The 23,879-nt window shown below is 41.3% G+C and overlaps 1 protein-coding gene across 1 annotated transcript in view; it reads left to right on the forward strand.

The window, feature by feature from the left end:
* RTKN2 (rhotekin 2) overlaps positions 1 to 18,894 on the forward strand; it is a 118,924-nt gene extending 100,030 nt beyond the window's left edge. The window contains exons 9-12 of the mRNA XM_040361995.1: positions 4,543 to 4,674; positions 5,783 to 5,948; positions 14,997 to 15,104; positions 17,255 to 18,894. Of these exons, the coding sequence (XP_040217929.1) occupies positions 4,543 to 4,674; positions 5,783 to 5,948; positions 14,997 to 15,104; positions 17,255 to 17,802 (954 nt within the window). The 3' untranslated portion in view covers positions 17,803 to 18,894. The remainder of the gene's footprint in view (positions 1 to 4,542; positions 4,675 to 5,782; positions 5,949 to 14,996; positions 15,105 to 17,254) is intronic.
* Positions 18,895 to 23,879: the final 4,985 nt, after the last annotated feature.

A 23,879-nucleotide genomic window follows, 5' to 3' on the forward strand; every position in this document is an offset into this window, starting at 1 on the left:
TGAAACATTAGAAAAGTCCTTTAAAAAAAAAAATGTCACTAAGCGCATATTTATTGGTTTGCGCAAAAGTTATAGCGTCTACAAACGAGGGTACATTTTCTGGAATTTACACAGCTTTTCGTTTGACTGCCTATCTTATTTCTTGAGGTGCTAAAATGTTAAGGCAGTACAACCCCCCCCCCCCCCCAAATGACCCCATTTTGGACAGTAGGCAATGGAAATTGCTGAGAGGCATGTTGAGCTCATTGAATATGATTTTTTTTTGTCCCAAGTGATTGAATAATAACACACAAAAAAAGTTGTCACTAAATGATATATTGCTCACACATGCCATGGTTATATGGCATGCTTCTCCTGAGTACAGGGGATATCACATGTGTGGTACTTTTTGGGAGCCTAGCCACGTACGAGGCCTGAAAACCAAGCACAGCCTTCAGGATTTCTAAGGGTCTAAATTTTTGATTTAACTCCTCACTACCTATCAGTTTTGAAGGCCATAAAATGCCAAGATGGCACACCCCCCCCCCCCCCCAATGACCCCATTTTTAAAAGTAGACACCCCAAGCTATTTGCTGAGAGGCATGTTGAGTCCATGGAATATTTAATATTTTGCCACAAGTTGCGATCTCTTCCTGGAATTTAAGGAAGGATCCAGTCCATCCTGAAGCTCTGTATAGCACATGAGCGTTCAGCAAAGCAAATTGAACAGGCAACTAGGTACAGGGCCAACAACTGGTCGTTGAGGTCCACCCTCCCATATTTTGGTTATATTAGTTTCTTCTCAACACCAGTCGCCGTAGGAATTTGGACAGTTGTGTCTGCGTGAAGGGAGGACAAAACGAAAACATTCTTATTATCCCTCCACTTCACAGCGAGCAAATTATTACACTTGAAGCAAGCTCTCTCCCCCAACCTAAGACAGGAATCTACAAGCCTCTGGGGTACGCCCCGGCGATTAGGTTGCAAGGTGCCACATGTGCCAATTTGATCAAACAAGTGACTAAAAAGTGGCACACTCGTGTAATTGTCCACATACAAGTGGTACCCCTTTCCGAATAAGGGTGACACCAAGTTCCACACTATCTTGCCAGCGCTCCCTATGTAATCTAGGCAGTTCGCCGTCTCTTCCTTTGTAAACCATAAAACTAGATGTATAGCCTGTGGCCCTGTCGCAGGGCTTATACATCTTAACCCCATATGTGGCACGCTTTCTGGGAAGATACTACTTAAAAGACAAGCGTCCAGAAAATTTAATCGGGGACTCAACGCAGACAACTTGATGGGGAGTAAACAAGGCTGCATTTGTTGAAGTGGTTTACGAGGGGCTACATTTTGTAGAGCCGATCGTATCCAGGTGTCCTGGCCATGGAGGCAGAGAACATGGGCAAATGGTAAACTGAGTCAATGGACCAATATGACCGCAACTTACTCATTTTAACTATGCCCGTCTTGAGGAATAGGTCTTAAATTCGGAAACCGTGATTGGTTTCCATTCTCTGGCAAGGGAGGACTGGGGATTGGTGGCGATGAATTGACCAGCATACAAATTACTTTGGTCCACAATAGATCTATAGAGATCTTCCGTGAAAAGCAGCAAATAAAAATCAAAGTGACTTAAAATCAACTGTTTCCACCAGAATTCCGGGTTGGCCAGTGAATGGGGGAAGTAAGGCTGCTGCAGAAGTGGTGGGCTACCAATTGGGATTGGCGAATTCTGCAGGAAGGACACTATGGGGACGACGGGCCTGTCTGTCTTCTTGGTGGCAGCGGGACACTACTTGTGCTTACCACCTCACCAGCTTGAACTGCACTTATGGGACTCGCCACGTCACCAAGTGTTACTGCAGTGCTGGATGTACGACCAGGGTGTACTAGGCCACTGGTGTTTGCTAGTTCACCCGAAGGATGAGCGGCACTTATTACTTCTCTGCTCCATACGAGAGCCCTGCGGTTTTTGCACCTCAACAAAAGAAGAATGGTGTCTGGTACGCCTGACCTTGGCAGGAACCTCAACTTCGTCGTCAGAGCTATCTGTCATGGAGCCGCGGTCTACAGGATCATATTCTGTTTTACAGGATCATATTCAGTTGCCTGTTCATCTGACAGATGAGTGACTTCCTCTTCACTATCTGTCATGCTCAGAAATGTGTAGGCCTCTTCACTAGTGTACCTTCTATTTGCCATTTTGGGCTCTAAATTTACTGGTACACTAGTAAGATTCATATGAAAAAAGCACCTGACTGTCAGCAACTGTATCAAATGCTACCAAAAAAAACTGAAAGCTATCGCAGGGATCAGGCCTGACTCTGCGAACGCTGGAGTTTGTTCTTAGTGTTTTGTAGATGACCGTGATCGATCGATCGATACTGCACTAGGGTGAAGAGCCAAAATGCAGGTGCTAGCAGGTATCTGGGCTGATCCTGCCATCACTGCGTTTTTGGGAACCCTAAACTGCTGAGGACGCTAGCATAGATCTGATCAGATATTGATTAGTTTAGATACTATACCACAAGGGAGGTTATGCAGCGTGTGTGGGTGTTGGCGATACTGGCACTAATCTGACGCTGCCTGGGGCGTATAACCTAACTTATATCACCCGCCGGGCGATCGGGGGGTTAAACCTTTATTGGGTAATAAATGGCGGGAGCCCTGACGCTATAAAAAACAAACTAACCAACGTCACCCGTAACACTTATACGGTGATCACTGGTGAAAGGATTAACTAGGGGGTAATCAGGCTTAAAACCTTTATTGGATAATATATGGGGGTACCTGACGCTATAAAAACCTGACGGTGAACCTAAATAACTGGCCAACCAGTGACACTTATACGGTAATCGCTGGTGACTAGGGGGCAATCGGGGGTTAAAACCTTTATTAGGTAGTATATGGGGGTACCTGACGCTGTAAAAACCTGACAGTGAACCTAAATAACAGGCTAAATTCCGTCAACAGCAACACTAATGCGGCGATCAGAAAAAAGATCTTAGTGACACTGGCGACACGGGGTGAAAGGGTTACCAGGGGGGCAATCAAGGGGTTAAACCTTTATTGGGGCGGGGGGGTTCCCTACACCTAAAGGGCCCTACTACTAACTGCCCTAACACTTTTTACAGTCACAAATTGCACCAAATGCAGTGATCGGTAAATAAATGAGCACTGCAATCGGTGACACTGTGACTGGGGGTGCAGGGGGAGAACATGCAAACTCCGGGCAGGTAGTATCCTTTTTGGGATTTAAACCAATGCCCCTAGTGCTGCTAGGGGGAAGGGCTAACCACTTGCAGCCTTATTGTGTCATGACTTTAGGCCCATCAACCCTTCGCAATAACGACAATCTGGTGGCAGCTTGGAGTTTAAAAGTTTAAAGGGTTCTTTTGTTCATTGTTGACCAAATCAGCTACGATCACTCTGTCAGTCTGCTGGCACGCCCGACAAGCCCTCCCTGCAGTTTAGAAATGCTATCTGTTTACATTTCCTGTGTGTGTGTGTGTGTGTGTGTGTGTGTGTGTGTGTGTGTGTGTGTGTGTGTGTGTGTGTGTTTGTTTTTTTTTTTCTCTTGAGTAAATATTTCTTGATGATCATACTTGCATAGTAGGTGAGGTTGAAAAAAGTCCAAGTCCTACCTATGTGTGTGATTGAATGTCAGTATTACCTTGTATATCCATGTATGTTGTGGTCGTTCAAATAGTTTCTTGAAACCATTGATGCACCCCGCTGAGACCATCGCCTGTGGAAGGGAATTCCACATCCTTCCTGCTCTTACAGTAAAGAACCATCTACGTAGTTTAAAGTTAAACCTCTTTTCTTATTTTAATAAATGTCGCCACATGTCTTGTTAAACTCCCTTCCGCAAAAAAAGTTTTATTCCTATTGTGGGGTCACCAGTACGGTATTTGTAAATTGAAATCATATCCCCTCTCAAGTGTCTCTTCTCCAGAGAGAATAAGTTCAGTGCTCGCAACCTTTCATCATAACTAATATCCTCCAGACCCTTTATTAGCTTTGCCCTTCTTTGTACTCACTCCATTTCCAGTACATCCTTCCTGAGGACTGGTGCCCAGAACTGGACAGCATACTCTAGGTGCGGCCGGACCAGAGTTTTGTAGAGCAGAAGAATTATCGTTTTATCTCTGCATTTAATCCCCTTATTAATGCATGCCAATATTCTGTTTGTTTTGTTAGCAGCAGCTTGGCATCATGTTATTTTGTATCTCCTGTTCAGGTAGTGTGGTTTTCCACCAGTTTTCTTTTTTTATCTGTCCCTTTCTGTCCCTTTCTGTGACATGGCTCTTTGTACTGCTTGCTCAAAAACCGAGGCATGAAGGTTAAAGGCGGGGTTACACAGGGACTGGTCTAATGGTTTTGTGATGATGTCCCAACCCTTATGTAGGCAACAATTTTACCCGACTGTTTAAGAATTCTTAAATTCTTGTGTCCCTCAAACTTCAAGAAAATTATTTTACAGTTAAGTGCTCTTTTTTATATTGAGTGGATTTTGCCTAGGCTATGCTGTTTCAATTTTGATTTTGGTTGTTCCAGGAAATGGTTGGTGGTGTTCGCAGCTGCGTCAAGCTATACTGTGTACTGAAAGGTGCTAATCTTCACTGCTACTATACTCCAGCAGAGATTGAGGCAAAAATTGAACCGACAATGACCATTCCTATCAACAAGGTATGCTATTTGAGTTCCATGCAATTTTTTTTCTTATTTGAAGTCTAAATTTGTGTAGTCAAGTTTCTTGGGTTACTGGGCTGTTGGAATGCCTGGAAGCTATGTAAAGTTTTATATGCTAGCACATCTAGGCACCTGCATACTTGTGGCCAGGCTATGGATATTTAAGTATTTAGACATTCTTAACAAGTTCATAAGCTTTACAACAAGCTCTCCATGACCACTATAATTGCTGACCTTGTGGATCACTTCATCCTCAAAGTTCAAAGCCGAGGCTTGCAAGTACAAGTCTTTGTCTCAACAGCTCAGCTCACTCTGCTCTCCCCTCTCATAACGCTTGCACTATTTTTACATAAGAAGGCTTGGAAATGTATTGCTGGTAAATATTTGAATGTCTAATAAGCACTCCTATTTTTTTTTTTCATTGGTGTTTCTTTTACAAAAGGCTATTGTCTTTAAAAACATACACAACAGAGCCGATGGTATGACAATTGCATAACATACAGAATGTACTCAAGTATAGAGATTGCAAACCTAACATTTACGTGGATCCATACAACTAAAGAAATAAGTAGATCACAACTGCGCAATGTTATAATGAGCAAAACTGCACACCATCTAAATGGAGTGACCCTATTAAGGTTAGTTGAGACATCAAGCCAAAGGCATTGCAAATCCTTGAACGAGCACCCATATTTTTAAAGAGATACAATCACATCTCATTATTTGGCAAATACTTGGTCAATATTGACATTTTATATGTAAAAGGGGCAGCCGTATTTCTCTGAAAATGTATTGGTGACACAGTGTGCACTGGGCTTAAAATAGATGCTCTGCCTGGAAGTTCTGAGGAGACAAGCAAATTCATTCTAAGAATAAGCACAGGTATAATTTGGGCATATCGTTTTGGGGTCTAATTTATAAATGTTTTCACCCAAGATACATGTCTATATAAATATTTTTTAAAAATGTGTGGATTTACGGTAAAATAATTAATACGTAGACTCCAAAATGTTCTGTCGAAATTGTTTTTTTGGAAGTTTTTAACATTCATGTAAGTATTTATATCCTTGAAATATTTTATTTGAACAAAATGCCTGTATTTCAGGAAACCAGAATCAGAGCTGTAGAGAAAGATTCCAAGAAAAGGGCAAACAGTTTTTCTATAATCAACATTGTATCTTGCGAAGCAATAACTAAAATATTTTCAGCTGATAGCCGAGAAGACCTTCAGAAATGGATGGAAGCTTTCTGGCAGCATTTTTACAACCTCAGTAAGTGAATCTATCTGCTGATCTTTGTCAGTTATTCCAGTTTCTCATATAAGAACACTTGGGGGCCTAATTATATAAATGTTTTCAGCCACGATTGAAACATTTGTAAAATTGAATCCAAATCTTATGTAAAACCTTTATAATTGGACCTTAAGACCTTGTTTCCCAGCATTTCTGATTTAAGAACCATCTGTGTTTCCTTTTTAAGGAAGATTGGTGGTCACTATGAGTGGGTAGCAGTGTAATTATGTTGCCACACATTTTAGTGAGCTGAGATGGGAGGTCTCCAACTCCAGATCTTCCCTTCCCTTTTGGTATGTGTCGATTGACAGGCCAGGGGTCTCCTGGTCTTCCATGCCTGCATGTACACAATAGGCTATGCTAATGATTAGGAAAATGTGTATATCCAGGGCGCTCTAAGCATTTGAATCCTGACAGATAAAGTCTGTGTTGGAGAGGGTAGCAAATCTTCACATACTTTAGGCAGCACTCAGGGAGACAAGCAATCTCTAATGGAAATGGAAAAACAAACAAGGCACCTCTAATTGCAGAAGTATAAAGGGGTTAAAACACTTACAAGATGGTGGATGAAACAGGCATGTAGCAGGTAAGTGCGTCCAGAAGATGTTCCAGTTGCAGGGCAGTCCCAGTCTGATTTTAAAGCTTCCAGGGAAGTCCACGAGATAACAGCTAACTTTGTGCTGTGGATGTTCAGGGGACACAATAGTGCAGGACAGGAAGTGTGTCCATAGAGGCGGGAAGCGTTTCGGATTAGTCATTCGCTCAGAGGGTGTTCCAAGGTGAGGCCTCCATGGTCTCAGGTAGCAGGGTTCATGGCCGTCACCTTTTTTGGCTTTGGATAGAGATAGATCTCATATATATATATATATATATATATATATATATATATATATATATATATATCTCAATCCCAATTTTAGGTTTCTTGGGGGTTAAGGATGAGGAGATAGAAGAGGCCACAAAATTGTTTCTCTGACTCATTTTCTTCTATGTCCGTAAACTTATTGCAAGGAGATGGATTTATACGGAAATTTTTACTTTGGGGATGTGGAAAAGATTAGTTAATGCGGATGTTCCTCTACACAAAATGACATATGAGGCCCGTGGATCCTCCCAAAAATGTAGGAAGGTTGGATTGATTCTACAGAAACTTTTGAGGATGTATCTGAGGACTGAGTGAATATAGGGAGGAGATATGGAGGGACTATGGAGTCATAGCTGGATAGTTCCAATGGGGGTCTTGACCTGTATATTGTTATTATTTTTTTATTTTTTTTCTGTTTCCTATTGGTTCTATTATATTTTTCTGTGCTGAAAAAAAGAAGAAATATTGTTTTTGGTGTACTATAGGAAGTATTTGAGAAAATTTGGCTGTGTGCCTAGATAGATATTTTAGGTATTGTAAATGATGGTTTACAAAACAAAGATTTCTGGGTATGTTTTCTACTCTCTGAAATTTTCAGAATAATCCTGGGCACTTAATCCCTCCTCCCTTAAATTTCAGAAAGTTTTACTCTAAATAACAGACTTCTGTGCCAGAAGTTTGTACTCCACATAAGAGACTTAATTTTGTTGCAAGTCTTTTATTTCCGTGTAACGGGGCCATTCACTGTGTTTATGGAGTTGTTTGAGTGATTGTTGGCTTTCACACTGAAGCCCTGCTCTTAAGCCCTTCTATAAAACCTAGTTTGTGAAAATAGTGTTAAAGACTTGAGAAGGAAGCAGTGTTATACCTTTCCTGTATGACTGCCCTTCATTTAAATGTGAAAGAAAAAATATGCCCAGTTTATGAGTAACATTTGTATTTACTTTTTTTTTCTAATCTAAACACCTGGACTTTCTCAGGAACATTTCTGCTCTATTGGACAGGAAAGATTGCTCCACTATTAACTTTTTCAGCCAAGATAAAACAGTTTGTAATTGATTGACTAATTTAAAATGGGGCCCCTTGTTGTGTGACATAGCAAAGCTGATAAACTTTGCATAGAGAGGAAAATTCTTTCATTACTAAATGAGGTGGAAAATTATACATATTAAGTTATTTGTGGATTACTGGTATGCATCAAAATAATTATAAATATTTTGATTTAAACCACCCTATAGCCTTGTCTACACAGGCGGCTTGTGGCAGTAAAAAAGGTCACTGAGCCTGTGTGTGTGTTTGTTTTTTTTTTTTTTTTTCTTTCTTCCCAGGGCTCAAACACGTGAATAAGGCCACACTGCAACCTCATGAAATGCACATGGTGGTTGTTGTAAGGGGACATGGCCTTTTAAGGAGTAAAACCAGCATCCAGGAGGTGACATATCGCACTTAAAGTGGTTGTAAACCCACAAAAAACAACAACCTGCAAGACAAAGGCATAATGAGCTAGTATGCATAGAATACTAGCTCATTATGAATTTCTTATTTTTGATAGAAGCCCCTGCAGCAGTCCTTGTACACCACTCTGGCTGGTGACGTTGCTCCCAGGGCCGCAGATAACGGCACACTACCTGAAGCAACAGCAAGAATGTGCCATTGCTTCAGTGCGTATGTGGCAATGACGTCGGCACATGCTGATAGAGGGGATATCTCCTAGGAGATATCTGTGGTAGCTACAGGTAATTTTAGGCAAAAAGTGGTTGTAAAGGGTTTACACCACTTTAAGCTGGCTATCAAATGCCTCTAGAAAGCTATCCCGCGCATATCACCTTTCATAGGGGCAGAGAACAGTGCTGAGACAGTAAAGAGACCTAACTGATGGGAGCAAAAGGGATTACCCTGCCCACACCCAAAAATTAACAAGAATCCCCCACTTTTTTCACTGTTTTTTATAAAAAAAAAACGTACCCACATATCCAGCGGCGTTCTATAATCATGACTCCACTGTTGCACACGGTCATACACTGCCATCTACTCTGATTCTCTTTTACCGGGAGCCAGCTGAGTCTTTTACCCCTGATGACGTGCATGTGCCTTGACACATCCTCAGGGGCTTGTTACAAGAAACGGAAAGAAACCACCAAATCGCTGGTCACACACCACAAGGCATGCTCTGTTGTGTGCCTTCAGGAATACATGTCAGTATCTTAGGGGGCTGTGGACAACTTGGACATCATTCTAACCTAGGCAAAATTGCAGGAGTGCCTGAGGGTTCTCCAAAAAAGTATAAATAAAATCTGATTTGTTAGAGGGAAAGTAGAGTATGAATGTAGTTATGGAAAGTGGATGGTAAAAATTGAGAGGCGCTTCTAAGTGCAGTAACACCAGTATTAAAAAATGCAATTAAAAACACTGACAGAAAGGTAGTGTAAATTAAGCTCATCAACCCACACAGACGTGGCAGTAGGTCTCTTGTCTAGGCTCTCCTGGATCCTCACTAGCCGACCACCAGCAGTGGGAAAGACAGATGCCAGAAGCAAGATGTCCGACTGCGAGGACCAGCTTGGAGCACATGCAGTTAAAGTGATGTCAGAAGGATGGTTACATGTTTCGGTCGTGTGCAATAGCTCCTTTGTCAAATCTGAGCCCCTGGATATGGAACTATAGCGTTGGACAGATGAAGGACGAAAATTCCCAGCATAATTTTAAAATATTGAAAAAAAAAGTATGGTATGTGTGTGTGTGTATGTGTATATATACAGTACAGACCAAAAGTTTGGACACACCTTCTCATTCAAAGTTTTCTTTATTTTCATGACTATGAAAATTGTAGATTCACACTGAAGGCATCAAAACTATGAATTAACACATGTGGAATTATACATAACAAAAAAGTGTGAAACAACTGAAAATATATTTCATATTCTAGGTTGTTCAAAGTAGCCACCTTTTGGAGCAGACACATCTCTAGAACTGTTAAGAGGAGACTGTGCGAATCAGGCCTTCATGGTAGAATATCTGCTAGGAAACCACTGCTAAAGAAAGGCAACAAGAAGAAGAGACTTGTTTGGGCTAAAGAACACAAGGAATGGACATTAGACCAGTGGAAATCTGTGCTTTGGTCTGATGAGTCCAAACTTGAGATCTTTGGTTCCAACCCCCGTGTCTTTGTGCGACGCAGAAAAGGTGAACGGATGGACTCTACATGCCTGGTTCCCACCGTGAAGCATGGAGGAGGAGGTGTGATGGTGTGGGGGTGCTTTGCTGGTGACACTGTTGGGGATTTATTCAAAATTGAAGGCATACTGAACCAGCATGGCTACCACAGCATCTTGCAGCGGCATGCTATTCCATCCGGTTTGCGTTTAGTTGGACCATCATTTATTTTTCAACAGGACAATGACCCCAAACACACCTCCAGGTTGTGTAAGGGCTATTTGACCAAGAAGGAGAGTGATGGGGTGCTGCGCCAGGTGACTACCTCTTGAAGCTCATCAAGAGAATGCCAAGAGTGTGCAAAGCAGTAATCAAAGCAAAAGGTGGCTACTTTGAAGAACCTAGAATATGAAATATATTTTCAGTTGTTTCACACTTTTTTGTTATGTATAATTCCACATGTGTTAATTCATAGTTTTGATGCCTTCAGTGTGAATCTACAATTTTCATAGTCATGAAAATAAAGAAAACTCTTTGAATGAGAAGGTGTGTCCAAACTTTTGGTCTGCACTGTATGTGTGATATATATGTGTGTGTGTGTGTGTGTGTGTGTGTGTGTGTGTGTAATAATAAAAAAAAAAAAAAAAACAGATGTACAGTATATAGGAAAAAACATATACCAAATAACCCTGCTGTGAATCCTAAATAAAGATGACCAAGAAGGTTAAAAAAATGATATGGAAATTACAGTATTATTCAAAATTGGGGAGAGGGAAATGCCTGTGGTACCGTTGTCTGGTGAATATAGGTGAACATTCAGTGCATCAATATTCTGTGATGACAACAGGGGGAACAAAATGGTGTATATACCAGTCAGTATATTCCAATTATACAAAGAAGGGATTCAATTTTAATATAGAATAAACTAGGGCAGCTCAGTGGTAAGAACCTTCGCCCAGAAGCACCAAGGTCTCCAGTTTTAATCCAAACCAAGATGAACTAAAATATAATTTTTAAATGTAACTTTCTCAAAGCAAGCACAAATCAGAATTTGCAGTATGGCGCTCTCTTCAGTTTCCCCATTTAAGCCACCTGTGGAGCAATAAGTCAAGAGCGTATATCCATTAGGTTTCCCTTTGGCAGATTTGCTGATGGCGTTCTGCCGTTTGGAGACTCCTGGACATGGCTTCAATAACCCACACTCTCAGGTCATCCGTGGACTTGCCATGATGCTCGAACAAATCTCTGGGCATGCTTTTTATCCATACCTTCAATTAGTGCAGTTTCTTAGCAGCCAGATCTCTCAGATTTCCAGGGACCGTGTACAAGAGAAAGAAGGGCAATGTGGAGGGGAATGGAGACAAATGTGTACAGGGAGGGGGGGCATTATGCGCAGGAGGGGGCAGTGTGTACAGAGAGGGGGGAAATTATATCAGCAGGAGGAAGCAGTGTGTGTCAGAAGGGGGGAGGTAATATGTGCAGAAGGGGGGCACTGTGCAAAGGGCGAGGGGATTAATGTATGCAGTAGCAGCAGTGTGTACATTGAATGGGGTCATGTGCGCAGGTGGAAAAGTGTGTTCATGGAGGGGGTAATACGTACAGGAGGTGGCAGTGTATACAGGGAGAGGCAAAGCTCCCAACCATTCTGGATTTAGCAGGGCCATCCTGAAATTTTCAAGTAAATCTAAACGTCCAGCCATTCCCGCCTAGAGTCCAGTGCTAGAACATATTCCGGAACTTGGTTCTGCTGATTTTTGCCTGGCAGGCACCTAGGACACCTGCCTTGTCCTAGAGATTTTCGATTAGGTAGGCAAAGGGAGCTTTTTTTTCTTTGTGCTAAGGTTTTTATATCCTATCTATCTATCTATCTATCTATCTATCTATCTATCTATCTATCTATCTATCTATCTATCTATCTATCTATCTATCTATCTATCTATCTATCTATTTTGTAGGTGCAAGAAAGCCTGGGTTTTGTTTAACCATGCCCATTTAGCCCCTCTCACTGTAAACCGTTCAGCTACACCCACCCACTCTAAAGTGGTGAGGTATGCTGCCTTCCATTCTGGACACAGTAGACCACTTTTTCACTCTGACAGGGCTCAGTCTGGCCATTTCTGACTGATATTTTGACTTGACTTTTGCACAGTCCAACTTAAGTGGTTGTATGTGCACCAATACACCCTGAAGAAGGTCCTGCAGGGCTAAAGATCATTTTCAAATTTGTAAACTCCGGTATTGTATACGTTCTTGTTCTGGGTAAGTGACTCAAAATAATAAAGCCATTGGGGCTAGCTTGACAACCAGCAACTAGCATATGCAGCAATGTCGCTCATCGGGCTTCTCTCAGGAAATGTTTGTTTTAAGTGTTTTTTTTACAGTATATCCAGAAAGAAAACCATTCCTGGTTACTTTGAGGATATCTTTGCTTCTATTGTCAATGAGAATTGTTGTATGTTTTCCATGTGATCGCCATTGGGGGGATATGTACTGCTGCCAAGTAATTACTTTGCTATACTTGGTACATGTACTAGAAAGTCTAGTCCAGCAACAGATCATTTCCTATTTCTTCCTGTATTTCATGTTTTGCCATCTTTGCACATATTGCACCATAACAAACTAGATCTATCAAAAAAAATCCTTGGTTAGGTTATGTTTCTCTACAGCTGCAGACCATGAAGCAATAAAATGGGTCGAACTGTTTTGATATGCCAGTGTTTTCTTTAGTTTCTGCCTTGTGTTTAATATTCATTCAATGGTGGTAACACAAGATAAGGAAATAATACATTTGTGTTAATGACCTGTTATAGGCAGCTGTCAGCACCATATGAATTGGATTGGAACAGCTGTTGGACAAGTTCCTGACATTCCACAACAGCTGCCTGCAGATCACATAAATCATGAAAACAAATACATATTTAAAATTGAATAATGTTGTAAAGCCCTGTAGTTTGTGTATAGCACAGTATTCTGATCATATGAATTTACACATTACGTAGCTAAATATTTTCACTGAAATAATGTTTCCAAATGGCTAAAGTTCACAATTATCGAAAGCTTGCATTTTTTTTTTAAATATATCTAAAGCCAAAACTGTTTTTAATGGGGGAATGGTTTAGACCCATCAAGGTTTATTTTTCTTTTGCTAGTTGTAGGGATATTTCACTTCCCTGAAGCTGGCCATACATGGATAGAAATAAATCCGTTTCAGCAGGGACCAGCTGAATTTTGATCCACGTTATGGGCCTGCTGGTTGTACACAAGTTAATCTATCAACCTACTTCTGTACAACCAGGCTGTGGGAAACTGTCTACACAATCAGTGCCACTGGCTATAGTGGTAGCGTTAATCAGTGTATTTTGAAGATGGGGTAGTCTCCCCACTGTCAGTGCAAAAACAAAATTGAATGTATAACCATTTTATGACCAGGGCGTTTTTTTTGCTATTCAGCAGTGCACTGATTTAATTGTTAAGTTATGCAACACTGTCTGCAAATTAAATGTACACCATAGAGCTTTCTTCTGGTGGTATTTGAACACCACTGGGTTTATTTTTTCCCCCCCTATAAGGCAAAAAAAACCACAACATTTTGAAAAAAAGGATTCCTGACATTTTTTTACTCTTTGTTATAAAATATATCCAGGCATTTAGTATATAGTAGGAGGCATTAAGAGTTTTTTAAAGTTGTAATTTTTTTTTTTAATGATTATTTGGAAAATTATGAAATTAAATCAATTCCTCCGCCACTGTCCCAGTCCCTCTCTCCCCCACCCCCTCTCCGGTGTTATTCAAGTAGATCTCCATATCTCGACGGTTGCCTACCCCTGCGTTAAAGGGTCTCTTAAAAAATAATTGATATTTTTTTTTCTTTTTTTTAATGCCAATAGGTTGAGTTTTCCATCTGCTTTTTATGCCTGTGTTTTCAGCAATATAATCTTCCCACTTAAAGGGGTTGTAAACAGTCAAGGTTTTTCACCTTAATGCATTCTATGCATTAAGGGGAAAACCCTTTTGTAGTGCAGCAGCCCCCCTTTTACTTTCCTGAACCTGGTCGTTATGGGCAAGAGCAGAACAGCTCCAGCCTCTGTCTCAGGTCCTCATTGGCTGGATTGATAGCGGCAGGAGTATTGGTTCCCACTGCTGTCGATCACAGCCAGTGACATGGGGTGAGCGGCCAGGTCCTGCTGTCTGTGTCAATAGACGCAACAGCAGGACTCGGGAGCACGCACGAGTGCCCCCTGGAAATGCGGGTTTCTGTGAGTGCACTCAAGAAGAGGAGCCAGGAGTGCAGATGGGGGACCCTAAAAGAGGAGGACCGGGGCTCTGTGCAAAACCCTTGCACAGGGGAGGCAAGTATGACATGTTTGTTATTTAAAAAAAAAAAAAAACTTTACAATTCCTTTTTTAAGGTCCCCTTTTCATCCACTTTTATTTGATTTACATATTGCCTCTTTTTGAGAGCTCTCGTCCCTAGATGACCTGAAAGATAAGAAACCTTACATTATTTGATTATCTGTATTGGTTGGATTGCTCCTTTAACAGTATGCCATGTTTTAAAAATCTGATTTTAATAATGTAGAAAAAAAAAAAAAAGAAAATCTGTGCTTTTGCTAGGGAGCCTATAAAGGTACCTTTTTAAAAGAGCTCCAGTAATCCCACAATGCACCTTTTCACATATGTGGGGGAAAAAAACATCAATAAGGGATGTGGTGTACTGATCCAGTACACCAGCTTAAACAATTTAAATTGTATAATTTGGGAAAAGAAGTGTCCAAAATAAAAGTTAGATTGTTACTCCAAATCCCCTTTCAGATGTTTTGTATTATTACATCAAAGGAGTTTTCCACACCTTATCCTAACCATTTACTATGCTACAAACACGTTTTTTGGTTTACTGTATGTAATTCTGTATTTTTCACAAAAATCTCAAAGGAAACATCTAGCTTGCACTGAATTTTTGCAGTGTACATGAAAAGGTCTCCCTGCTAACGTTGCTTTTCCTCTCTCAGGTCAGTGGAAGCATTGTTCTGAAGTACTTATGGAATTAGAGATTATATCGCAGCGAAAGCCACCATTGTTTTCAACAAAAGAGGCAACTTCTGTGTATCATGATATGAGTAAGTTGCATTTATTACATAGGTTATTGGTTATATGGAGCTGTAAACTAAACTATTCTGGATTGTATGTATTTTCATGAACATTAATCAAAGCCCTGTGTAATTTAAACATAAGCCCCCTCCTGCTGCCTGTGTATTGTCAGTTTGCTGCCTGTCCTAGAATGCTCCGGAAGTCAAGTGGCAGTCAACTGCGCATGCCGGATGCGTTCCAATGGATTTACGACAGAGCACACCAGTGAAACCTCGGTCGGCATCCAGGCTCTTTCCTTAACATCCCCGTGGATTGGAGGATGTTAACAAAAGAGCCAGGAGGCCGAGCGAGCGGAGCGAGCCGTCCGAGCGAAGCGAGGACGTAAGGCTGACTGGCCACTTTCCTCTAAATCCACGTTCGCTGGTGTGTACTGTCGAAAATCCATTGGAACGCATCGCACTTGCGTTTGGAACGCATCACACATGCGCAGTTGGCCGCGACGTGACTTCCGCAGCATTCTAGGATAGGCAGCAAACTGTGACACTACACCTGCGCACTGACTGCAATTACCTTTTTGGGTGTCTAAAAACCTGGCCTCCCCTGTGTTGTACAGCTTCGGTTTCCCCTCTAGCCCTACATTTGCTTACATAATCCTGGGAGATTCTGCAAGACATTGTAGTCTGTAGAGCAAAGTGAGCCACACAGCAGGTGTTGAACTATGCATTTTTCTGCATGCATAAGCATGTTTGTTATGTTTTTTTTTTTTTTTTCCAGCTAAAGATTTTTGTTAACAAGCTGGAAGATTATTATTTTATATATCTGTCCACTAGCTTTCTGATATGGCCTTCAAGCGAGAATGCTAGTTTTTAAAGGAGTTGTAAAGTCGGACTTTTGTTTATCTCAATGCAGTCTATGCATTACCACAAACGTACTGCGACAAAGTGGTGTGGCTGCATTTTTTGTGCACTAGCTTTCATCGGCGTGCGCTCCGATTGGTCAGCAGGGGAGCCCATCAGCAGTTCCAGGGGACTTGATCGATCTGTCCGCCTCATGTTGCAGCCCTTCTAAAAATCACTGATCGCTGCGATTACTAGTAAAAAAAAAAACAAATAAAAATGCCATAAATCTCTCCCCTATTTTGTAGACACTAAAACTTTTGCTCAAACCAATAAATATACGCTTAATGGGATTTTTATTATGAAAAATATGTAGAATACATATTGGCCTATACTGATAAATACATTTTTTTTTAGATACATTTTTTAAATTGGCAGTCTTCTTTTTTTTTTTTTGTTTATAGCACAAAAAATAAAAACTGTAAAGGTGATAAAATACCACCAGAAGAAAGCTCTTTTTAAGAGGAAAAAGGACGTAAATTTTGTTTGGGTACAATGTCGCACAGCCACGCTATTGTCGGTTAAAGTAACGCAGTGCTGTATCGCAAAAATTGCCTGGCCATTAAGGGGGTAAATCCTTCCAAGGCTGAAGTGGTTAAGATAAAAAAGCCTTCTGTATGCAGCAGCCACACCAGCCCCCCCCCCCTAATATTTACCTGAGCCCTATCTCTGTCCAGCATTGTCCACGAGTCTCTGAGCCATCCGTGACTCTCCCTCCTAATTGTCTGAGACACAGCAGAAGCGCCTATGGCTCCTTTGGCTGTCAACCAAAGTCAGTCAATCAGGGTAGAAAGGGGGCAGGGACTGAACGCCAGCCCCGTGTCTGAATGAACACCAGGACCTGTGACTCGACTCTGGTGCCCCCATAGCAAACTGCTTGTTGTGGGGGCACTTGACAGGAGGGAGGGACAGAAGCAGTTAAGAGGGACACTAGAAGAGAAGGCAAGTATAACAAAAAAAAGGCTTTACAATCGCATTAAGTTCACTCAGCCACAGCAACCAAGCCAAATTCATTAAATACTGATCTGCTATCATAAAGGGGAATTCTAGGGGTCTCGAAGTGTAACTGCAATTAAGAAATAGGGCCCCCCCCCCTTTTTTTTTTTATAATAAGGCTGCACATGTAAAATAAAAGTATGTATTCAGCCTGTCTTAAGCCCTCTTAAAGGGTATTTTTGAAGTTGGCTTTCAGGATGGCTAAGAAAAGGGCAACGTCCACATGTTGGCGCACACATCGTTTTATGTCCTAACATCTGTTCATTGTGTTATAACTATACTTTTAGGTATCGGTTCACCTATGAAGTTTGAGAGCTTAACGGATATACTGCACAGGAAAATTGAGGAAACCAATGGGCAGTTCCTAATTGGACAGGAAGACACTGCTCCACCTTCTTGGGCGGCATTATTTGATGGTAACCACCAACTACATGTTGAGAAGAACACACTTTCTCCACCTTTAAAAGGAGAGGTAGAAAATGTTACGGATGTCAAGGGGAAGAAGAGAAGGGCTCCACCACCACCACCAAATAAGACACCATATACAGTTGGAGAATCAAAAATTTCAGACCTATCAGAAAAGGAGAACATTTGGCCAAGATCAAGCTTTTCTCGCCAGTCTCTTGATGCAAAATTGAATTCCATCATGCAGCAGTTCCAAAGGCCAATGGCCATCCCACAAAAGCCAATATCCTCTGATAAAAATATCTCAAATAATGACCAGCTTCAGACAAGCAATGAAGAGATTTGTCCTTCCAGACCAGTACCAGCGCCAAGACAGAAGTCCATAAAAGAACGGTTGGATCCCAGATCATGGCGTCAGATACAAGAGTGACTTCATCCTGCCTATAATTCTGCACGAGTCATGTCTGTGCAAATAGTTTTTAATTGAATTTTTAATTCTATTTTAGATGTTAAAACTGGAATAATCCACAGAAAATTGACTTTAATTTTCTACAAAGGACTTTGTGAAAATAGTTTTATTTTTTTCTGTCCCTGAAGCAATTTGTTACATAGCATAATTGGCTTATTATTTTTAATCACAATCCTATCCTCGTGTTATTTGTAATGTTCTCAGCCTATGTATAAGAATTTTTCGAATACCCTGAAAGAAAACTGGGCTCTTAATCTTCAAAGAAAGTTTTCTTTTTTTATCATTATCCGCTGGATTGCAGACGGTTCTGCCTCATAATTACGCACAGAACACAAAAGTAAAATGTCAGTTTAAGTTGACTCAGACATAAATTCTTATCTGTGCCAAATGCCGTCCTGAGCTCAGGCTACACCATCATTAGCCTTAGTAATAACTTCTATTACAGTTCATGATCTCTACTAATGAAATATAAGAAAATAGTATGCAAACATGGAATGTAAGAACTGTATTGTGATGGTAACAATGGTTGATAATGAAAAGCTGGTTTATGAATACTGGAGATGATGCTTATAACAAGCAGTGATTTTACTTATTTACATATTTAATGTATTTCTGTAACTTCACTGGGAAAATTAAGTTAAAGCTGGTTGTTATGAACAGCAGTTTCACTCATTAGAAATTACATGCAAAGTATTCTGTGCCTTTATTTTTTGCTAAACTTGTTTTTTTTAGATCCTTACACACACCTTTTTTAAAAAGGTAGATATGTCGCACAGTGAATCTTCCTTTTTTTTTTTTTTTAAATGAGCAGTTATTTTAACTGACCATACTTATGTTTACCTTTTTGGTGATTTTCCTGTTTTTAAAACTGTACTTCAAGGTACAGCCCAGTCAAAATAGAAGGCTAATTCGTGTTCCCGTTGAGGAAATTCTGCGCCTCCTGTTTGTGAATGCCATTATATTTTTTGACAGTCACATCCAATGGGCAATCGGTCCCTCCCCCACACCCATTTTGGAGAGATTTCTACTTGCTTCCTGTTGTTCCTCTGGGGGGAAAAAAACAGGGGAATCAAATGGAGGGAAAAAACCCAATGGGCTTAAACCACTTTTATAGGCTATCCAAAGCTAGAAGTGATGGCTTTATATATACTTTTACCACCATGCACCAAAACACGTGTGTGATGGTAGTGCCTACAACTAGGCACAGCTGGACCAGACCAATGTCCTTTCATTCTGGGATCTGGTGATTAGGGATCCCTTTTTCTTTGTTGCCAAAAAAAGGGATCTATTTATGAAAAGTGTGTTGGACATAGTCATTCTCCCATTTATGAAGAATTCCAACCAAATTTTGCTTAATCTGACAATTTCCTTTGATTGCCAGCCATAATAATTTTCCTTAAATACCGTATTAATCGGCGTATAACGCGCACCCCAATTTCAGAGGGAAGTTTCAGGTGGTCTAAATGCAGCCTATGTGCCCCAGCTCCAGCCTAAATGTGCCCAGCTCCAGTCTATGTGCCCCTAAGTTTTATTTTCCTAGATGCAGCATATGTGCCCATTTGCAGCCTCACCTTCTCTCGTGGAGTGAGGGAATCACCGAGCCGTCATCTCCTGTTCATCCTGTTCATTCGGCGGCAGTCACATACACAGTCCCACTTCCGCCATCGGACCAGCTCCTGTGATTGATAGAACACTGGTCCAATGCAGGTGGTGGAAGCGGGACTGTGTGTGTGACGTTGGAGCAGAGTAAACAGGAGAGACGGCTTGTGAATTCCGGCGGCACTCGGCAGTGCTCGTTCCCCTCCGAGCCCAAGGTACACTATCGGCGTATAGCGCGCACCCGTGATTTTTCCCTTATTTTCAGGGGGAAAAAATGCGCGGTATACGCCGATAAATACGGTACTTAAATCTGAAAAATACTGTATTATGGCCACCAATGGAGCTGCTGATCAATGTATTAAGCAAAATATGTTCAGAATTCACAGCTGGGCAAATGCTTGTTACATTGGTCCAGCAGAGTTTTTTGTTTTTATAAATAGGCCTCTTACTGTAGGCTCTGTATTTTCTCATGTGGAATGTACAGAATATTTTAAGTATTATGCCCAGCCAATGTATGATACCGTAAACTTGGCCTAATTGCAGGAAGTCTTCAATTTATTTTCAGGAAATCCAAATCTGACCTTTTTCAATGGACTGCTTTACTTTTCACCTCACAATTTGCTGTGTTTTAATGAGTAAACTGTATTTGACTATTTACAGTACAACCATCCTCTGTGTGAAAGTGGTACAATATAATCAAAGAAGCGGAGATTGGATTTGGCTGTCATTGTTGCAAGACTAAAGGTATTGGAACATTTTAAGGCGGCCAGTACGTTGGTCAACTGAGTTATCATGGTGCAGAAATAGATTTCTTCCTCCCTGTAGGGGGCACATGTGGATGCTAGCCTTCAGCAACTGATGGAACTAAAAGGGACATGGGTCTTTTTTTGCAATCGGGCTGAATGTAAAGGTAAACATGGTCACACTGAAGGAACAGCCCTATTCTAAAACGGCTGAAACCTACTATATTTTGCTGCTTGTAATATCTTCCACTGGATCAGTTGATATAAGATTCCTTCAACTTGATGTGCACTACATCTCATTCATTGAAGCAGCATTATCGTATGTTTAATGCACATTCGGGGAACTGTGTATATTTAAAATGCAAGGGTTTGGAGACGTAGTATGTTGTACTGGTTTTTATTTTTATTTTACTGCTTTCATGATCTAACTTCACCATAAAGCAACTTAATAATTTATTACCGTTTTTTTCCGGCGTATAAGACGACTGGGCGTATAAGACGACCCCCTAATTTTCCAGGAAATCCACGAAACACATCAAACTTAACAGATTTTATTTAAACACAGTAATTTTAATGAAAACTGTTGACTTTCTGGTACTTAAAATCCTTCAAAATCCTCTTCAGGTTCATCCTCTGACATCAGAAGTTCCTCAATGACATCTTGTGTTTCATTTGTAAGACAGTCATCATATGGATCTAGTTGCACATCAGATGGTGTGGATTCAGTGTCAGCTTCCCCTTCATCTTGCCACAAGTACTCGTCCTCCATACCATCCAATGAATTTGATATGCCACACTTCTTGAAAGACTTTATTACTTTTTCTGCATCAATATCATTCCAGGCTTTTATGACAAAGTTGCACAAAACATCCAACTGTATCATTCCCATGAATACACAAGGAAGAAAACAATCGCCATACATTTTAGGTATTCTTATCTTATCCTAATTTCCTAGCGGGATCCCCATGTCCCGCCAGAATCAGGGCAGTTAAACTGTCTCTCTCTGTTTCGCTTTACTCTACCTCCCTTATACCCCCCTTCCGTAATCTGTCCCCCCCAAAAAAAAAACAAAAAAAAAAAAAACAAAAAAAAAAAAAAAAAAAAAAAAAGCAAAGAAGAAAGTTTGTCTCCCCCCCTGACCCCACAGCGGCCACCCCTTCTCAATCCGCATCCATCAGGGCCTTTCCCTCCTCCGAATATCTAAATATATTCCATTCCTCCCATGTTTCTAGATATATCTTCCGCTTCTGCCTTGAAGTCCATACTAGGTCCTCCATTCTATTCAGGTCTTCCACTCTAGTAAGCCACATCTTTACGGATGGAGCCCGTGCCCGCTTCCACAGTCCTGGGATGCAAGCCCGGGCCGCGTTCAATAGATGGCACACGACTGATTTCCTGTATTGCCTCACTGATATCTCCACATTTTGTAATATAAAAAAAGACCACTCCTCTGGTAATTGTTCCCTACAAAATCTTTGGGTTATTTCCCTGACCTTTCTCCAATAGCTTAGAATCTTGGGACAGGCCCAAAAGATATGCATTAGGGTTCCTCCTTTCTTACCACATCTCCAGCACCTGTCTGTTGTTTCTGGGAAACATTTATTCAGTATCTCCGGGGTCCGATACCACTGAGATAGTATTTTATAGTTCATCTCTTGTGTCTTTATACACATGGATGTTTCAAAGATATTTCTTACTATCTTAGTCTTTTGATCTTCTGTGAAGGGTTTTCCCAAATCCCGTTCCCACCTATTAAAGAAGGGCATTTGATCATCCTCTGTTGGGGTATTTAATAATTCACCAATTCTTGATAGGGAGTGTCGTAAGATCCCTCCCCCACTACAGTATCTCTCAAACCGTGTCATTCTTCGACCATATCTAGCTGCCGGTTTTAGAGAGTCCAGAAAATGACGCAATTGGAGAGATCTCCAGAAATCCAACTGGTAGGGAAAGACTTCCCCTTCCAACTCCTGCCTGGTAATCCATCCACCTTCCCTCAAAAAGTGCGATGCTTGGAACCACCCTTGCTCCATCAGTTTACTAAAGGGTCCGTTCATTAACCCTGGTTCAAACTGCGGGTTTCCCAAAATTGGATAAAGTGGTGAGTCCTCCGTGGACAGTACCCCCCTCACGAACAGCCTATGTGCTACCCGCAGGGTGGGGCCTATCAACGGATGGCTCTTGGTATCTGATGGAAGCCCCCGGTAGCACCAAGCCGCCCGCTGCAAGTTACTGTCGCATTGATCCTGCTCCAGCCCCGGCCATAACTTTTCTCCAGCATGCCGACTCCAATCAATAAGTCGGCACAATAATGCCGCTTGATAATAGCGATAGATGTCTGGTGCAGCTATTCCTCCATCCCGTTTGGCCAGTGAGATTATACGGGCCTTAATTCTTGGACGTTTGTTTGCCCATATAAACCCACTAATAAGGGACTGTGCTTGCCTAAAAAAAGATCTGGGTATTTCAATCGGGAGGGTCTGAAAAAGGTACAGAAATTTAGGTAGTATGCTCATTTTAATGATGCTAGATCTTCCAAGCCATGAATGGAATCCCCTCCGCCAACCATCCAGGAGGGCCCGTGTTTTGAACAGCAAGGGCAAAAAATTAAGTTTAAAAACTTGTGTTAAGTCCGCCGGAATAGAGGTCCCCAAGTACGTAAGAGAGGTATCGGACCATTTAAATCTAAATTTTGATTTCAATATCCTTAATTCTCTCTCCGGGATCGCCACTCCCATCGCCTCTGATTTATCGTAGTTGATCTTGAAATTTGACAGCTCTCCATACACACTTAGCTCTTGTTCCAGGTTAGGAAGGGATTCCATCGGGCTGGTCACACTAAACATCATGTCATCAGCATAAGCTGAAATTTTGTATTCTGTACCTTTCAAAGACACCCCCTTAATATCAGGGTTCAGTCGAATCCGACTCAGCAGCGGTTCAACAGTCAGGGCGAACAATAACGGTGATAGGGGGCAACCCTGCCTTGTCCCGTTTGAGAGTTTAAAGGGAGGTGATAGTGTTCCATTCACTCTAACCTGGGCCGTTGGTTGTGTATAATTACTTACGATCCATCGCTGCATCTTCCTCCCGAACCCCATGTGTCTTAGTACCGCAAACATAAATTGCCAGTTAATCCGGTCAAATGCTTTCTCTGCATCTGTTCCTAAAAAGACACAAGGGGTTCGGGTGGTACCCACCAGGTGGATCAAATTCAGGGTCTTGACCGTATTGTCTCGGGCTTCCCGCGTCTGCACGAATCCCACCTGATCTTTATGGACAAGTCCTGATATCCAGCCTTTTTCATTCACATGCACAAAAACTCCAACAGGGAACTTGATTTTTGGCATTGTTTTTCTTTTGAAGATAATCATGGGTCTTAGTTTGGCACCATCAGCTGTACATGCTAGTACCACTGTAAAACTGGAGTTCTCATGTCCTGTTGTTTTGATTAACACGGTTTTTGCACCTTTTGCATTTACGGTTTTATTTCCAACCATATCAAAATTCATTGGAGTTTCATCCATATTTCCGATCTGACTGAACGCATAGTCGTGTTTCTTGCGCTGTTTTATTACATAGAGATGGAAACTATTTACTTTGCAGTCGAGATCTGCTGGTAATTTTTGTGCAATTTTGGTCTTTTGCCTCAGTACCAGATCATGCCTTTCCAAGAACCTAGTACACCAGAATACA

This window comes from Rana temporaria, chromosome 8 (assembly GCF_905171775.1).
Source record: "Rana temporaria chromosome 8, aRanTem1.1, whole genome shotgun sequence".
Lineage (NCBI taxonomy): Eukaryota > Metazoa > Chordata > Amphibia > Anura > Ranidae > Rana > Rana temporaria.